Below are 15,708 nucleotides of genomic sequence, written 5' to 3'. Positions count from 1 at the left end.
TGCTGTAGGAGACCCCCCACCCCAAGGAGGAGCGCTGACGGCTCACGCGAGCCCAGGGCTCCAGCCCCAGCTGGCCAAGGGGACCCCACCTCTCACAGCGCAGGCCAGGCTTCGCCTACACTCTCCTGACTCACATGGGGCAAGGGAGCCAGGCACAAGAACACTGAGCTCCGCAGGATAGGGCTCTGGGCTCTGGGGACACCACTCTTGCTTGGGTGCCTTGGGGCAGGCTTTGCACACTCTCCCAAACCCTCCGACGTCACCTGCCCATCTCTCACTAACATCACCTCTCACGACCCACAGGAGGATTGAGTGAGCCAACAGGGATGCTGCTTTCTAATTCGGAGGAGGAAGGCAGCGTGTGTCCCCGGCTCCAGGCTGGGCCTCAGGGGACACGTCCTTCCAGGGGCCTGCCGTCTTGGGGAGAGAGGGCTTCCTAGGGACGAACACTGATGTCATCACAGGGTGTTTGCTGGGCAGGGGTCAGGACTCAGATAGGCTGCCTGTGCGGCTGGGGGTGATCTCAGCAGCTCCACTGCGGGCAGGAGAGAGCCCAGGAGGGGCTTGTGCTGCCACAGCGGGCGGCCCAGGGCAAGAGGGCTCAGCTCACAACTCACCTGGAATTTCTTCTTGGCCACAAAATACTGCATGCGCCGGATGACCTTGATGGTGGCTCGATGGTGCTCCCGTAGCCTGCAGTGGAGAAAGGAGAGGAGGGTGTGAGTGGTCACCCTGTGTCAGTCATCCCCTCGCTGTGCTGTCAGGGGTTCAAGAGCTCCTGCTGCATGTGGACTGGACCCTGCCAGAAACAAGGAGAATGTCCAACCCCATGGGATGGAGACTTTCCAGGCCATGTCCTGGTGGGGGCTGGAAGGGAGGCTGGGGGCAAGAGGCTCTGGAAGGTGAAAGATTTCATGTCACCCGTGAATGGGAAGAGGGACCCTGGTCTTGCTTGTGGCTCTGAAGGTGGGTGGTAGGAGTTTGCCATGGCTGTGTCCCTAACTCGAGGCAGTCATGGAAACTTCCTTCTACCCTTGGGGCTTCAGGCTTCTGCTTGGTAAGTTGGGGTATGGGTGCATATGGATGCCCAAGGCCCCTTGAGGTGGGTAGTTCTGCATCCCCCAGACAGGCAGCACTCAGAATGTGTGAGGGATGCAAGACAGCTAAGGAGGGAGTTACCACCTGAGCCACTCTGTTAAGGGATCTGCCCTGTTATGCCTCCAAAGTTCCTTCTAGAAACAGATCCTTCTAGAAACATCATCCAAAAAGGAAACACAAGAGAGGACATATACGAGTATGTGCACAGAAAGACGTCTGGAAGAAACATGGGAATGGAGGGCTTTTCCTTCTGGCTTTGAAGCTCAAACCCAACTAAACCTTCTGCTGGAAACAACTACAGCAGCCACACTAAACCACAGTGACAGCAGCCGCACTAAACCACAGTGACAGCAACCACACACAGCTGTTTGAGGGCTTTGGGCTACAAGAAAGACTTGAAGGGCTAAGACCCCAGAAAGAAAGGACACAGACTCGAGGTTGTACTTCCCTTCTGAGCATCTGTCCACACATCTTGTGGGGCACTGACACCAATTAAACAGTGAGGGCTTGGGGGCTGGTGAGAAACACAGCAGAGGCCAGGGCTGCAAAGACATCCAGGACATGAGGGTCTTCCCTTCTGAGCATCTGTCCACGCATCTTGTGGGGCACTGACACCAATTAAACAGTGAGGACTTGGGGGCTGGTGAGAAACACAGCAGAGGCCAGGGCTGCAAAGACATCCAGGACATGAGGGGCAGGGTCCTGGTGAGTAGGGGACATAGAGCAGTGAGCCCCCTTTCATGCAATTTCCCCAGAGCATGTGTGAGTTCCTGAGCTGCACAGGTAGGTGAGATTTAGAGAAACTGAGCTAGAAACAGCTGCTAAGAGAATAAAAAGATAAGCAGAGAACTCGGCAGATTCATGTCACTGGGGAGAGAAGCACTGGGAAACACCCGAAGTTTTCAGTTAAGACCCCCAGAGCCCCACACTGTCTCAGTCCCTGACTGGAGCAAGGTGCTCTGTCCAGGCATTTTTTGAATGCCAGAAGAAAATAAAATTATCCATCAGGAGATAATACCATTGAGCCTGTGCATGTTTTCATACACAGAAAGACTGAAAACCAAGGGAAAGACAGACCATAGAAACAGAGCTAAAGGTGTGGTATGCTCAGTACCCTTAAATATGGTTGCTCCTCTCATCAAGAGACGGAGTCTGTTTCCTACTACTTGAATTTGGGCTGACCCCATGATTTAACGTGACTGGAATAATGCTGGGGAATATACACTTGTATGACTCACATGCTCTTGGGATGCGGCTATGCAGACAAGCCTGAGCTCACTGGCTGGAGGGGTGGAGAACTGAGTCTCCCCAGCCAACAGCCAGCACCAACCCACAGACATGTGAGTAAGGCCATCCTAGACCAACCAGCCCCAAATAGTGGCCAGATGACCGCAGCTTCCTGAATCACCAGAACAAAAGCTAGCAGAACTTCTCAACTGAGCCATGTCCAGGTTTCTGCCCCACAGTTGTCAGCAAAGAAAATGATCATTTTAAGCCACCAAATTTAGGTGTGATTTGCCAAGCAGCAATAGATAATTGATAAAGAAATTGGGATTCAGAGCAGGGTACTGTGGTATCAGTATCCTAAAACACATGGCATTGATTTTGGGGCCAGGCATTGGGCAGAGGCTGGAAGAGGAGGCAGATCACAAGATATTGGAGTTTGAGCATGGTGATTTCTATAACTGGGTGAGACTGTTAGATGTCTTGGAGGGGTGAGTGAATTTTTCATTGGGGGGGGATATGAAAAATTATGGCCAGAGGGCAGACTGTGATTGATTAAAGATGGGTGTAATCCTTTGTAGTTCCTCTCATTGAGAGTTGGAGTCTATTTCCACCACAGCAGAAGTGGACCATGTGTTCTGAGCCTCGGCCTCAAGAGACCTTGCGGCTTCTGCTTTCATCCTCTTAGAATGCTGCTGCCTCCTGGACAAGTCTGAGCTAGCCTGCCGGAAAAGCCACGTGAGGAGAGCTAAGGTACCCCAGCTGACAGCCTGACAGCTCCAGACATGTGAGGCTAACCGAGACCACCCAGCCACCACCTAGCCACCATATGAGTGCTATGCATGGGTGAGCCTAAGAGAGACCACCCATCTGAGCAGCCCAAATTGCTGACCCACAGACTTGAGAGCAAATACGTGATTGTGGTTTGCTTCAGAGTTTTTAGATGAGGACCTTAAAATAACCATGGTAAATAGGTTCAAGAAAACAGATGAAAAGATGGGGGATTTTGCCAAAGAAATAAAATCTAGATAAAAATAATAAAATGGAAATTCTAGAGCAGAAAGGGCAATAATGGAAATTAAGGATGCAATAGGTGAATTTTTATGGTACAGGCAACACAATAGAGAAGAATGACTGTGAACTGGAAGAAAATAGCCAGCTTGGAGCATGATAGAAAATAGAATTAAAGGAAGAGATGGAACAAATGAAAAAGAAGTATAAGATGGTAGGTTGCATGCACTGTAAGTGGGTTAATATTCCAATTAAAAGATCAAAATTGTCAAACAGGATTACAAACAACTACATAAATACACTTTAAAATATAAAGATACAGAAAGATTGGTGGTAGAAGGATAGAAAAAAATATATTATGGTATAACTAAAAGAGAACTGGTATAGGTAAACTAATATTGGGCAAAGCAGTCTTTAAGTATTACTAGAGATAAAGAAGAATGTTTCATAATTATAAAAGTATCAATTCAGCAGGAAGAGACCAACTCAAAATCTGTATGCACTTAACAACATAGCCTTAAAATATATAAAGCAAACTGGCAGAACTGAAAGGTAAAAGAGAAAATCCACAACCATGGTGGGAGCTTTGAACATATCTCATCAATAACTGAGAGAAAAGCAGTCAACCATCAATAGAGAAGCAAATTTGAACAACATGAGTAGCAACTTAGGTCTTCTTTAATTTCTCTAATGTTTAGTGCTCTTCTGCACTCCCAATTCATGAACATGGTATGTCTCTCTGTTTATTTAGGTCTTCTTTAATTTCATCAGCATATTGTAATCTGCATGCATTTTGTCAGATTTATATATAAGTACTTTAACTTCACTGGAGCAATTGTAAATGGTATCGTGTTTCTAATTTTGGCTTTCACATATTCATTGTTAGTGTACAGAAATGTGATTTTTGTGTGCTGATCTTACACTCTGTGACCTTAGTGAACTCCTAAGTTCCAGAAGTTTTTATCACAGATTCTTTGCACTTTTCTACATAGGCAATCGTGTCATCTACAAATAGGGACAGTTTTACGTCATCTTTTCTTTTTTTTTTTCCGTGTCCGGCAACGGATCGCAACCCTCAGTGTTGCCCCCGTACCGGACCAGGGACCGGCAACGGGATTGCAAACCTCGGTGTTGCTCCCGCGCCTCGCTCAGCCAGTGAGCGGGAACCGGTCTGTATGTGGGATCCGAACCCTCGGGCGGGAGCGCCGCCGCGCTTCCCAAGCGGCGCACTATCCAGTGCGCCACCGGGCCGGCCCTTACGTCATCTTTTCTAATCAGCATGCCTCATTTCTTTTTCTTGCCATATTACAGTGGCTTGAACTTCCAGTACTATGCTGAATAAAAGTGATGGGAGCAGAGATCCCTGCTTTCCCCTCCTGATCTTGTGGAAAAGCATTCCATCTTTCACCATTAAGTGTGAAGCTAGCAGAAGTTTTTTTATTAAAGATACTTTTTATCAAGTTAAGGGAGTTTCCCAGTATATCACATCAATTGATTTTTGAATATTTAACTAGCCTTGCATATCAGAAATAAATCTCTTTTGACAATGTTTAATAATTAGGTTTTTAAAAATAATGTAGAAAGCCACCAGGAATTCACTGTTTAAAATAAAGGCTAGACTTCGACAACCCCTAACCCAACTATCCCTGTCTACCCCACCCTGGGTAACCATCAACATGAACTCCATGTTCCTCACTCCCTTGCTTCCTTTTTAACATAATTTTATCACATCTGTATATAACACAAAAAAGGTGTATATATTTTATTTTAGTGATTTAAACTTTAAGCTTTTGCGTCTTATGTAAGAAACATTTCCCTCTGCCAAGGTATTAAAGATACTAATAAACTTATATTATCTAGTGAGAATTTAAGGTGTGTATTTGACATTTAATTCCTAGCTCCACCTGGAGTCAATTTTTGTATATGGTATGAGATACAGACCCAAATTTATCTTTTTCCTTATGGATAATCATCTATTCCAGTGATCCACAATGCCACCTCAGCCACACACCAAATTCCCGCAGTTGTAGAGGTGTTTTCAGGGCTCCCTATTTTAATCTACTGGGCTAATTGTCAACCCATGTACCCACTCTGTGACAATCTTTTTTACTACATCCTCCTACTGAGTCCTGATGTCTGGAAGGGAAGGCCCTATCTGATCTTAAGAAGGTCTTTGGTTTTTCTTGGCTCTTTGTTCATCCATAGGAACTTTATAATCAAAGGTGAGAAGTGGGGTGTTGGCAAAAACCCAGCAGAGGCTCTTCTGGCACCAATTCCTATGGCACTGCACATGAGCACCTGCTCATGGAGTGGGAATGCCCTGTGAGGGGTCCGCCAGACGCTCAGCATGGTTGGTCCAGCTCTCAGGACCCAGGTTCAGCATGCACCCCAGGTACAAAACCATACCTCATCCAGTGGGGACAGCTCATGGCTGCTGGAAATCCTGCTCCGGGCCTCATCTCATTTCTTCTTTCATCTACTGGTTTATTCCTGTGACCAGGGACACGCTCATTCAAGACACTTCTCCAGCCCCCTCTGTCTGAGGCTTGCTCCATCACAACACAAGGAACGAAGGTGCCTGCTGATGGCTTTTTTTTTTTTTTTTTTGCAAATCATATATCTTATAAAGGACTTGTGTTCAGAATATATAAAGAACTCTTAAAACTTAACAATAAATTGACCTAATTAAAAAATAGGCAAAGGACTTGAACACGCATTTCTTCAAAGAACAGATACAGATGGCAAATCAGCACATGAAAATATGCTTAACATCATTATTCACTGAGGAAGTACAAATCAAAACTTCAGTGAGATATCCCTTCAAACCCACTAGGATGGCTAAAATGTAACAGACAATAACAAATGTTGACAAGGATGTCCACTGCTGGTGGGAATGTAACATGGTACAATCACTGTGGAAAACAGTCTGGCTGCTGCTCAAAATGTTAAGCATAGTGTTAGCCTGTGATCTAGTATTCCACTCCTAGGTATATATACCCAAGAGAAATGAAAACAAGTTTACACAAGACCTTGTACAAGAGTGTTCATTAGCAACTTTGTTTATAATAGCCAAAAGGTGGAAACAGCTCAAATGTCTATCAGCTGATGACTAGATAAACAAATGTGGATGAAATATTATTCAGCCATGAAAAGAAAAGAACTTCTGACAACATGCTAAAGCCTGGATGAACCTTGGAAACATTATGCTAAGTAGAAGAAGCCAGTCGCAAAAGTACACATATTGCATGATTCCAGTTAATGAAATATCCAGAATAGGCAAATCCATAAAGATGGGAAGTAGACTAGTGTTTGCCAGTGTTGGGGGATCGGGGAGTGTGCTGATGAGTGCAGGGTTGCTTTCGGGGGTGATCAAAATGTTCTAAAGTCAGATAATAGTGATGGTTGTCCAACTCCGTGAATATGCCTGAAGCCACTGATATGTATACTTTAAATGGTGCGGCTCACCATCCCAGATAACCCAGAGTGCAGGAGCTGCTGGGAAGGAAGGCATGTGAGGTGCTGGATGCTTTCTTTGCTGGGGAGATAGGGCAGGCTCTGGAGGGGAGGGAAGGAAAGTGGGCAGGGAGGCTTTGGGATGTCTCTATCCTTCCTAGCTCTGCCCAGGGCACATGTCTTTCTCAGAGTGGCTCAGGGACCCAGGCTGGCTGCCTCAGGAGTGCAGCTGAGGGTGGTCTCACTCCCTCCCAGGGCAGATACAGTGGCCTCTTAACCCCCTTCTAACTCCAGCCTCACCCCCTCCAACCCATTCCCTAGAGTGCTGCTGCCAGAGGGGGCTTTCCAAGGGACAAATCACAGATCTTGTGACTCCCCCTCCCCCAAATCCTGCCATGGCTCACTACTGCTTACCCAACGACCTCCAAACTCTCAGGTAGCCTGCCTGGCTCTTCACAACCTGGCCCAGATGAAACAGAAGCATGAGATTTCAGCTCTCTAGGAGAGCTCTGAGTTAATGCACTTTCTCTCTTCTCCTTAAGTTGCTGTATCAGACATAACACTAAACATACTTGGTTCTTACGTCTTTGTAAGATTTTCATATGAGCGATCTACAAATGAGAACTCCATGCTGGCTCTCAAGCCTGGACCAGCTAGAATGGACATTCATCGTTGGCAGTAAAATCCTGTGAGGACCTGAGGGACAGGTGGCCAAAACAGACTCAACAAAGACAACTCATTTCAACATATCCCAGAACTGAAAGAAAGGAACCAATTCTCTCTCTTTACCCAGGATCAAGGTGCTGTGGTCTGAATGTTGTGTCCCCCCCCCCCCCGATTTATATGTTAAAATCCTAACCCCCAAGGTGATGATATTGGGAGGTGAGGCATCTGGGAGGTGATAAGGTCATGAGGGTGGAGACTCATGGATGAGATTAGTGTCCTCATAAGGCCTGAGGGAACTTGCTCACCCCTTTTCACCCTTCCTCTATGTGAGGACACATAGAAGGTGCCATCTTTGAGGACTGAGCCCTCACCAGACAACGAATCTACCAGTGCCTTGACCTTGGACTTCTCTGCCTCCAGAACTGTGAGCAATAAATTTACGTTATTTATAAATTACCCAGTCTTGCATATTTTGTTATAACAGCTCAAATGCACTGAGACAGAAATTGGTACTAAGTGGGGTATTGCTGTAACAAATACCTACAAGTGTGGAAACAGCTTTGAAACTGGGTAATGGGTAAAGGCTGGGTTTTGAGGTACACTGCCATGAAAGGGGGTGCCAAAAGGATGATTCTGATGAGGGCTCAGGAGAAGAGGAGAGCTGTAGAGAGACCTTCAGCCTTCTTGGAGATTACCTAAGTGATCGTGAACAGGATGTCAGGAGAAATATGAAAGGTAAAGGTCATTCTGATGAGGTCTCAGATGGAAATGAGGAACATGCTTTTGGAAAGTGGAGGAAAGGCCTTCCTTGTGATAAAGTGGCAAAGAATTTGGCTGAATTGTGTTCATGTCTTAGTTCTTTGTGGAGAGTAGAACTTCTGAGTAATGGAATAGGATATTTGGTGGAGGAAATATATAAGCCAAGTGTAAAGGGTGTGGCATGGCTTCTATTGAGTACTTATAGTAAAATTTGAGAAAAGAGAAATGAGTTAAAGACAAAATTTATAATCAAAAAGGAAGCAGCACTTAACTAATTGGAAAATCCTAAGCCTGGCCAGTTTATAAATAATAAAAAGGCATGTTTAGGAGAAAGCATCAAGGATGTGGCCCAGTGAACACTGGATAGGATTAGTATGGATAGACTAATTAGTAGGAAGCCAAATACTATTCATCAAGATAGTGGAAGAATGACTCTGAAGGCATTTCGGAGATCTTCAGGGCTGCCCTGCCCAAAACAGGCCCTGAATTCCAGGGCTTTGGGGACAGAACAATTTCAAGGCTCCACTCCCTGAATTCAGGTGCAGTGCTCCTTGACTGCCCCAGCTGGGGCTCCAGTGTGTCTAGGTGGGGTACAGGCTGCAGTGGTTGCCTCTCCAGAGGGCACAGGCTGCAGTAGTCGCCTCTCCAGAGGGCACAGGTGGTAAACCTTGGTGGTGTCTGTACAGTGCCATCTTTACCAAGGTGCAGAGTGCATGAGCTGTGGGGGTGTGGTTACCTTCGCCTAGATTTCAAATGATACCTTAGAGAGCCTTGGGACTGAGAGAGAGAACTGCCATGGGGAAGGGGTACCCTTTAGACCCCAGAATGGTAGAGCCACCAGAGTGCAACTTCAGCCCGTGAGAGCTGCCATGTGGGCGGCACTCAGCCAAGCCTCAAGGGCAGGGTTTCCCAGAGCCTCAGAGGCCCAACCCCTGCCCCCAGTGTGTCCAGAAGGCAGGACACTGAGTCAAAGAAGATTATTTTCAAACCTTAAGATTTAATGTTGTTTGCTCTGTTGGGTTCTGGATTTACTTGGGATCTGTTATGCCTTTCTTCTTTCCTATCTCTTCCTTTTGAAATGGGAATGTCTATCCCATGTCTGTTGTACTGTTGTATTTCAGAAGCACTTAACTTGTTTTGATTTCACAGGCTCACAGCTGGAGGGAATGTGCCTCAGGATGAATCATGAGTGTCGCCCATATCTGATTTAGATGAGACTCTGGATTTTAGATGTTTGAGTTTGTGTTGGAACAAGTTAAGACTTTAGGGTCTGATGGGATGGAATGAATGTTTTGTGCATGTGAGAAGGACGTGCACTTTGGGGAACGAGGGACAGAATGCTGTGGCCGGAATGTTTGTATCTGTCTAAAATTCATATGTTGAAACTTAATCCCCAGTGGTGGTGTTGGGAAGTGGGGCATCTGGGAGGTGACTAGGCCATGAGAGTGAAGCCTCATGAATGGGATTGGTGTCCTTATGAAAGAGGCCTGACGGAGCCTGTTTGCCCCTTTTTGCCCGTCTGCCATGTGAGGACACACAGAAGTTGCCATCTATGAAGCGGGCAGAGCCTTCACCAGACAACGGATCTGCGGGCACCTTGGACTTGTGCTCCCCAGTCTCCAAAACAATAAACTTCTACTTATAAAATGCCCAGTGTGTTGCAGCAGCCTGAATGTACTAAGACATAGGTATGCTATCGCCTGCCTCCTGCCCCCAACATAGATCAGATAAACAAGCTGCTCAGCTCAGCTCAGCTCAGTTTAGTCCACATCATCTCCACTGGCGCCTCTCAGCTTGGCTCAGGTCACCTCAGCTAAGCTGAGCTCAACTCAGTCAACTCAACCCAACTCCACTCCCAAGCTCCTGCTAAGAACAGTCCTGTGGTAGAAACAGGGGTCACTGTAGACTGGATGCTGCACCCCCCACCCTCACGGAGGCTTAGTCCCCACTGTTACTGCTGAGGGTGCAAAATCCTATCACGGTAATTAAAAGGTGGGGCCTTGAAGAGGTGATTAGATTCTGAGGATCATGCCATTGTGAGTGGATTAATTATTATTATTATTATTTTTTTAAAAGATGACCGGTAAGGGGATCTTAACCCTTGACTTGGTGTTGTCAGCACCACGCTCACCCAGTGAGCGAACCGGCCATCCCTATATGGGATCCGAACCCGGGGCCTTGGTGCCATCAGCACCGCACTCTCCCGAGTGAGCCACGGGTCTTGTGAGTGGATTAATTATTATTATTATTATTTTTTTAAAAGATGACCGGTAAGGGGATCTTAACCCTTGACTTGGTGTTGTCAGCACCACGCTCACCCAGTGAGCGAACCGGCCATCCCTATATGGGATCCGAACCCGGGGCCTTGGTGTTATCAGCACCGCACTCTCCCGAGTGAGCCACAGGCCGGCCCGTGAGTGGATTAATAATGGTGGTCAGGGGTGTGGTTCTGAGGGCTTCAAAAGGACAGCGCATGGGAGTCTCCCTCTCTCTGCTCTGCCATTTTCTGCTGTGTGAGACCCCTGCGTTGCTGTAAAGCCACCACCAAAAAAGACCCTCAGATGTGTTCCCTGGACTTTGGACTTCCCAGCCTCTGAAACTGTGAGCAACAAATTTCATTTTCTTTATAAATCGCCCAGTTTCAGGTATTTTGTTATAAGTGACAGAAACAGACTAACATGGGGTGAATAGGGCCAGTCCTGTCTTGGACGGCCTCTCAGGGTCTGCAGAGGACAGTGCAGTACAAGGCACCCCAGTGCCCAGGGGTAGTGGGGTCTAAGGAAAACATTGCTTTGAAGAAAAGGATGTTTGAAGGAACCTCCTGCCACCACTGTGGGCATCTGCTACATGCCCAAGATGGAGCCTGCTATACTCTGGGGGCAAAAGAGGGCAGAGCTGAGCAGGCCTCACCCTCCAGGTGCCCTCGGCCTACGCAGAGTGTTCCTAATCCCAGCAGAAACCCCCCATGGGATGTGAGTGACATCCATGCCACCCGCCTCGCCCCCGGGATTCTAAGAAGGGAGTGGGTTGGGGAGGGAGAAGACGGCACAGAACAGCTTCCCGAGGAGTGGAAACAAGCAGGCAGGAGCCTGACAAGTGGTTGGGACATCCTGACTGGGCCATCTTTGCCAGATGAGTCATGGGGATGGAAAGGACAAAATGCAGAGGCCCTAGCACAGCTAGGAGTGGCCTAGGTTCCAGAAAGCACCACAAAAATCGCTCATCCTGGAGGTGGACACTTACCAGGCCACTGCACAAATGACTGCACCCAGTGTCAGTGAGCAATTTGAAGGGCAGGGGCGGGGCGGAGAGCGCCCGTGCACGGAGCCTGGCACCAGCTGGGGGGTGGGCTGAGGGACAAGGTGGGAGATGGCAGCCAAGGACAGCTCCAGCAAGGCCTGGGGAGGCAGACAGGTTGCTGGTGTGGCTGGCCGGCCGGATGAGGCTGCCCGCCATCCCCACCAGAACAAGGCACCGTGGGACTTCGGTAACCACGCAGAAATGATGCTGACGGCCGTGGCAGGTAGCGGGACCGCTTTGCGAGAGTTCTTTCGTCCCATGCTGACCCGCTGTGGAAAGCACTATGAGTGGCTCATTTTGCAGGAGAGGGACTCCAGGCTTGGGGAGGCTGAGCGCCTTGGTCATGGTGACCTTTATGTGCACGTGCAGTCATGCCGGCCTCCCCCAATCCTGGTCCGGCTGACAGTGGCTTTTACTAAAAACCTAGTAACACTTGCCCTGGGCTCCCTTATTTGACAGGGGAGAATGTGGGGCACACCAAGAACATGCCGATGGCCCTATTTGCTGGGAAGGGGCCCACCTGGCTGTGACTCTGGACGGTGAGTTCTGGAGCTGTGACCTCAGTCCGCTGACCTTCACACCAGTGAGACTCAAGTCCTTGCATGGGAAAGGGCTTCTTGGGGGTGGGACGTGGAACAGATGTCCATTTTGGACATGTGCTCAGTCCTCTCCCTGCCTGTGGAGAACCCGCCCTGGGCCCCAGACCCTCTCCCAAATGCTGGTGTCCGTGTCCTTTCAAGAGCCTGGGACTTTCTCTGGAAGTGGGGGGTGGGAGATGAGGGCTTGGGCGAGGACATGAGAGAACCCCAAACCAACTTCCACCCTGGGCCTCAGCTGGTTCTGGCAAATTCCTTGACCCTTGGAGGCTCCGGGCACTGGAGGGCCCAGAAAGGAAACCCGAAAGAAGGGCATGGACGAAGATAAAGCTGTCATCATATGGAGGATGCGGCCTCGAAGGCACGAAGAGAGCCCAGGACAGCCTTGCAGCTACGAGCTTTGCAGATTGTTAACTGCCAAAAAAGCACCGTGGCCAGGCTCCGGCGCCCCGAACCGGGCGGATGGCCTGCAAGCCTGAGGCTGCCCGTGCAGAAGAAACGCATCTTTGTCCTGCTCGGTCCTGGGAGGGGCTGGCGCGCAGGCCGAGGTGAGGAGCTGGCGAGGTTGGGGCGTGAGCAGGCGGCTGGGGAGGACCCTGCTTAAGTCCTGGGGAGATTATGAGGACGTTTGTCGCAGGCTGTCAGCCCTCATTAAGTTAATGGAACTGGTGAGTTGGCCGGCTTCCAGCGCGCCGGAGAAAGAAAACAAGAAAAGCGTTTTCAGCAAAAGAGCCAGGGGATCCCATTTCGCTCAGCAGCCCTGGGAGATTAGGAGCCATCAGGAATGGCCTCGCTGAAATGACTTATTGGGAACTCGTTGATTAAAACAAGGGAGAGAAAACCCCTAATGTCTAAGAAGAATTACATGGGCTTCTTACTGCTCTTCGTCTAGAAAAGTGATTTGTGAGCATTTCCTTCCAAATGCCTTGTGAATTACAAAGAAATCCGTTCCCCGGCCAGGGCCTCTGCGGCCGCTTGGGTCACCAGGCAGGAGAGGAGAAGATGCAGTTAGAACTGGTGGGACTAGGTGCAGGGGGACGTCGGGCTCAGGAGTCGGGAGCCAGGAGCTGGCACGTTCTGTGGGTTCTGGGGGAGGCTCCCTGGGCACTGTAGGAGGGACACAGGAGGCTGTGAGGGCAAGCAGCCCCTGAGGTTGTGAGGGACGCATGGGCCCCCGCCCCTGCCTAGCCCCTGTGCATGGAACAGAAAGCTTGTGAGAGTTCTGCCATGAGGTGCTGATGCTGGGATTCTTGCACCAGTGTCTGGAGCAAAGCCCCTCTGTGATACTTTCTTAAATGTCCCACTGCCTCTCCCCCTTGCCACTTATTCCCCAACCTGCCAGGTCATGCAGAAGCCCAACAGTTATACCCCATCTCCCATGACCTTGGCCCGGGCCCGAGGGGCCCATCCCGTTCCAGATCACAGCCCCATCTTTCCCAGGAACGTATGGTGTTCCTTGGCTTCTCCAGAGACTGCCTCTGGCTGCCGTTGGCACTGACCTGGACTCTGGACCCACCAGACCTCAGGTGGGGGCCCCCGCAGGTCTTGCCCCAGCCCTCCCAGCAAAACGTCCCTGTTGTGCAGCAGGCTCTGCAGCCTGGCCCTTTGGCTGTCCTCCCTGCCATCTCCCTCGCCCTGATTTCATTCATTTACACAACGTGTTTCCTGGGCACCTCTGTGTAGGTGCCCCTATGCTTTAAAACACGTTTTAACTCCTCTATTATCTCTGTGGTACGAATAAGGAAGCTGGTCCAGAGAAGCTCAGCAGCTTGACCAAGGTCACACAGCTTGTGGGAAGCAGAGCTGGCCCGCCTTCAGAGCTTCCATTCCCAGCCCCGACTCCCAGACACTGCACTGATTTCTGGGGACACTGTCTCCAGCTGCTCCCATCCTCATCTCTGCTAGTCCCCCAGCCGAGCCCTCTCCAACACCCCTAGGTTTCCTGATCTTGACCCCAAGCCCCTCCTTGCAGAGCCTGCAGCCCCTTTCAGCCTTAGCAGGTGGGTCCCAGCGCCACACCAGAGATCACAGCATGCACTGGCCCCTCCTGCCAGGTGCTGGCGGGATAGGCCCCTAAATGGGTGGGGGATCCAGACCGGGAGGTCTCTGGGACACTTGGCCTGGCACTGAGCCTCCTTTCTCCTGAGGCCCCATTCATGTTAACCGAGGAGCCACAGAGTTTCCCAAGTCACTGTTCACCCTAAGAATGGCAGCAAGTACTTGCCTGACATGGCCTATACCCCCTCCCTTTGCTCCAGAGGCCTTGCCTCCCCCCTCCCCCACAAAATAGCTTGTGTCTGATGCAACACTGTGGCCAAGAGCTGGCCCCTCAGCCCATGCTGAGACTCAAGGACAAGGTGACAGCTGTGGTGAGGGCAGATGGGTGCTCACGGGGGCATGGGGGCTGCCGCTGCAGAGGTAGGGACCCTGGCTCACACGGGCACAGCTCACCTGGCCACATCACACCTCCAAAGCTCACAGTGGAATCAAGAAAGTCCTAGCATGTCCCTCTCATGTGACAGATGGCCCTGGGCCCAGAGAGGTAGCAGCTGCCAGCTGGACCCTGAGCTGTGGCTGAGCCAAGCCTAGCATGGAGAGTGGGTGTCCCTGCGACGGGGTCTTGGCATGGTGTCCCAGGAGGGGTGTTACCCAGATGCTAGTGCAGGAGCCCCACCATCAGTGCCTTGAGGCTGCCTGGGGCTCCCGCATCTCCAGTTTGGTGTTGGGCCTGGCCCACATTTTCAGCTTGTACAGCCTGGGATCCACACCTCCACGTGGACTCCTAGCCGGGCCCACAGGCTCATTAGGAGGGAGGGGACCTGCCAGGGTGAGGTATTGGGGTGACGAGCACAGGGCTCGACCAGCGCCCTGATGGGGACTTTCTTCTCCCTGCACCCGTGGTCTGCGGACATGAGGAGACCCTGCCTTGACCCTGCCTGAGTGAGTAGCTGGGGGTCTGGGTGGGGGTCTTTTGTGGCCTAGTTCTGGGCCTCCCCTGGCCAGCGACACAGCACTGGGCGTCCACGAAGGAAGAGCTGGCCTCACGCCCAGCCCCAGGACCTGCCCTTCCCCAGGGCAGAGTGTGGGTGGAACACAGATTTCTGCAAATCAGATACTATTTCAGCGCCCCGGGCCTCCTGGAGTCCCCTGTCGCTGGTGGGGAGGCAGCCAGTTCCCGTCTGTTTCCAAGATGGCTTGCTCCAGCCCAGGGCTTGTTTTGAAATGCAAACGTTATTGCTCCTCCTCTGCCAGAGCTGAGCCTGGAAACGGTCACCCAGTCACCCAGGCCGGCTGCCTCACCTGCCTGCAGCCAGCCTCACCCTGCAGGCCGCCTCCCCGACCTCCCTTCTGGTCTCTGGACTCCCCCATGAGCAGCCCCTGGCCCTGGACAATTGGCTCCTCTGCCCTCTACCCCTCCTCCCATCGTCCTCCTGCCTGTCCCACCCTCTCAGCCCGGGAAGCCTGCCTGCGTGCCCCTCCCCCCCGCCCCCCACAGACCCATCTTCCTTCCCCCTGGGGCACCTGTGACAGCCGAGGACTAATGGCCTTCAGGGACGGCACGTTTCTCGGGGGCCCAGTTTTTCTCACGGCTGTATTCCCA

General features: G+C 50.6%; 1 protein-coding gene across 1 annotated transcript in view; it reads right to left on the bottom strand.

Moving 5' to 3' along the window:
• Nucleotides 1–617: 617 nt before the first annotated feature.
• The window catches only part of KCNQ1 (potassium voltage-gated channel, KQT-like subfamily, member 1), a gene marked incomplete at its 3' end in the record, with an annotated part of 294,997 nt that continues 279,906 nt past the window's right edge, over nucleotides 618–15,708 (bottom strand). Inside the window, exon 13 of the mRNA XM_008576353.1 lies at nucleotides 618–693. Coding sequence (XP_008574575.1) covers nucleotides 618–693 — 76 coding nt within the window. The remainder of the gene's footprint in view (nucleotides 694–15,708) is intronic.

This window comes from Galeopterus variegatus, unplaced genomic scaffold (assembly GCF_000696425.1).
Source record: "Galeopterus variegatus unplaced genomic scaffold, G_variegatus-3.0.2 Scaffold1336, whole genome shotgun sequence".
Taxonomy (NCBI): Eukaryota; Metazoa; Chordata; class Mammalia; order Dermoptera; family Cynocephalidae; genus Galeopterus; species Galeopterus variegatus.
This window is presented reverse-complemented; position numbering and strand designations above follow the sequence as displayed.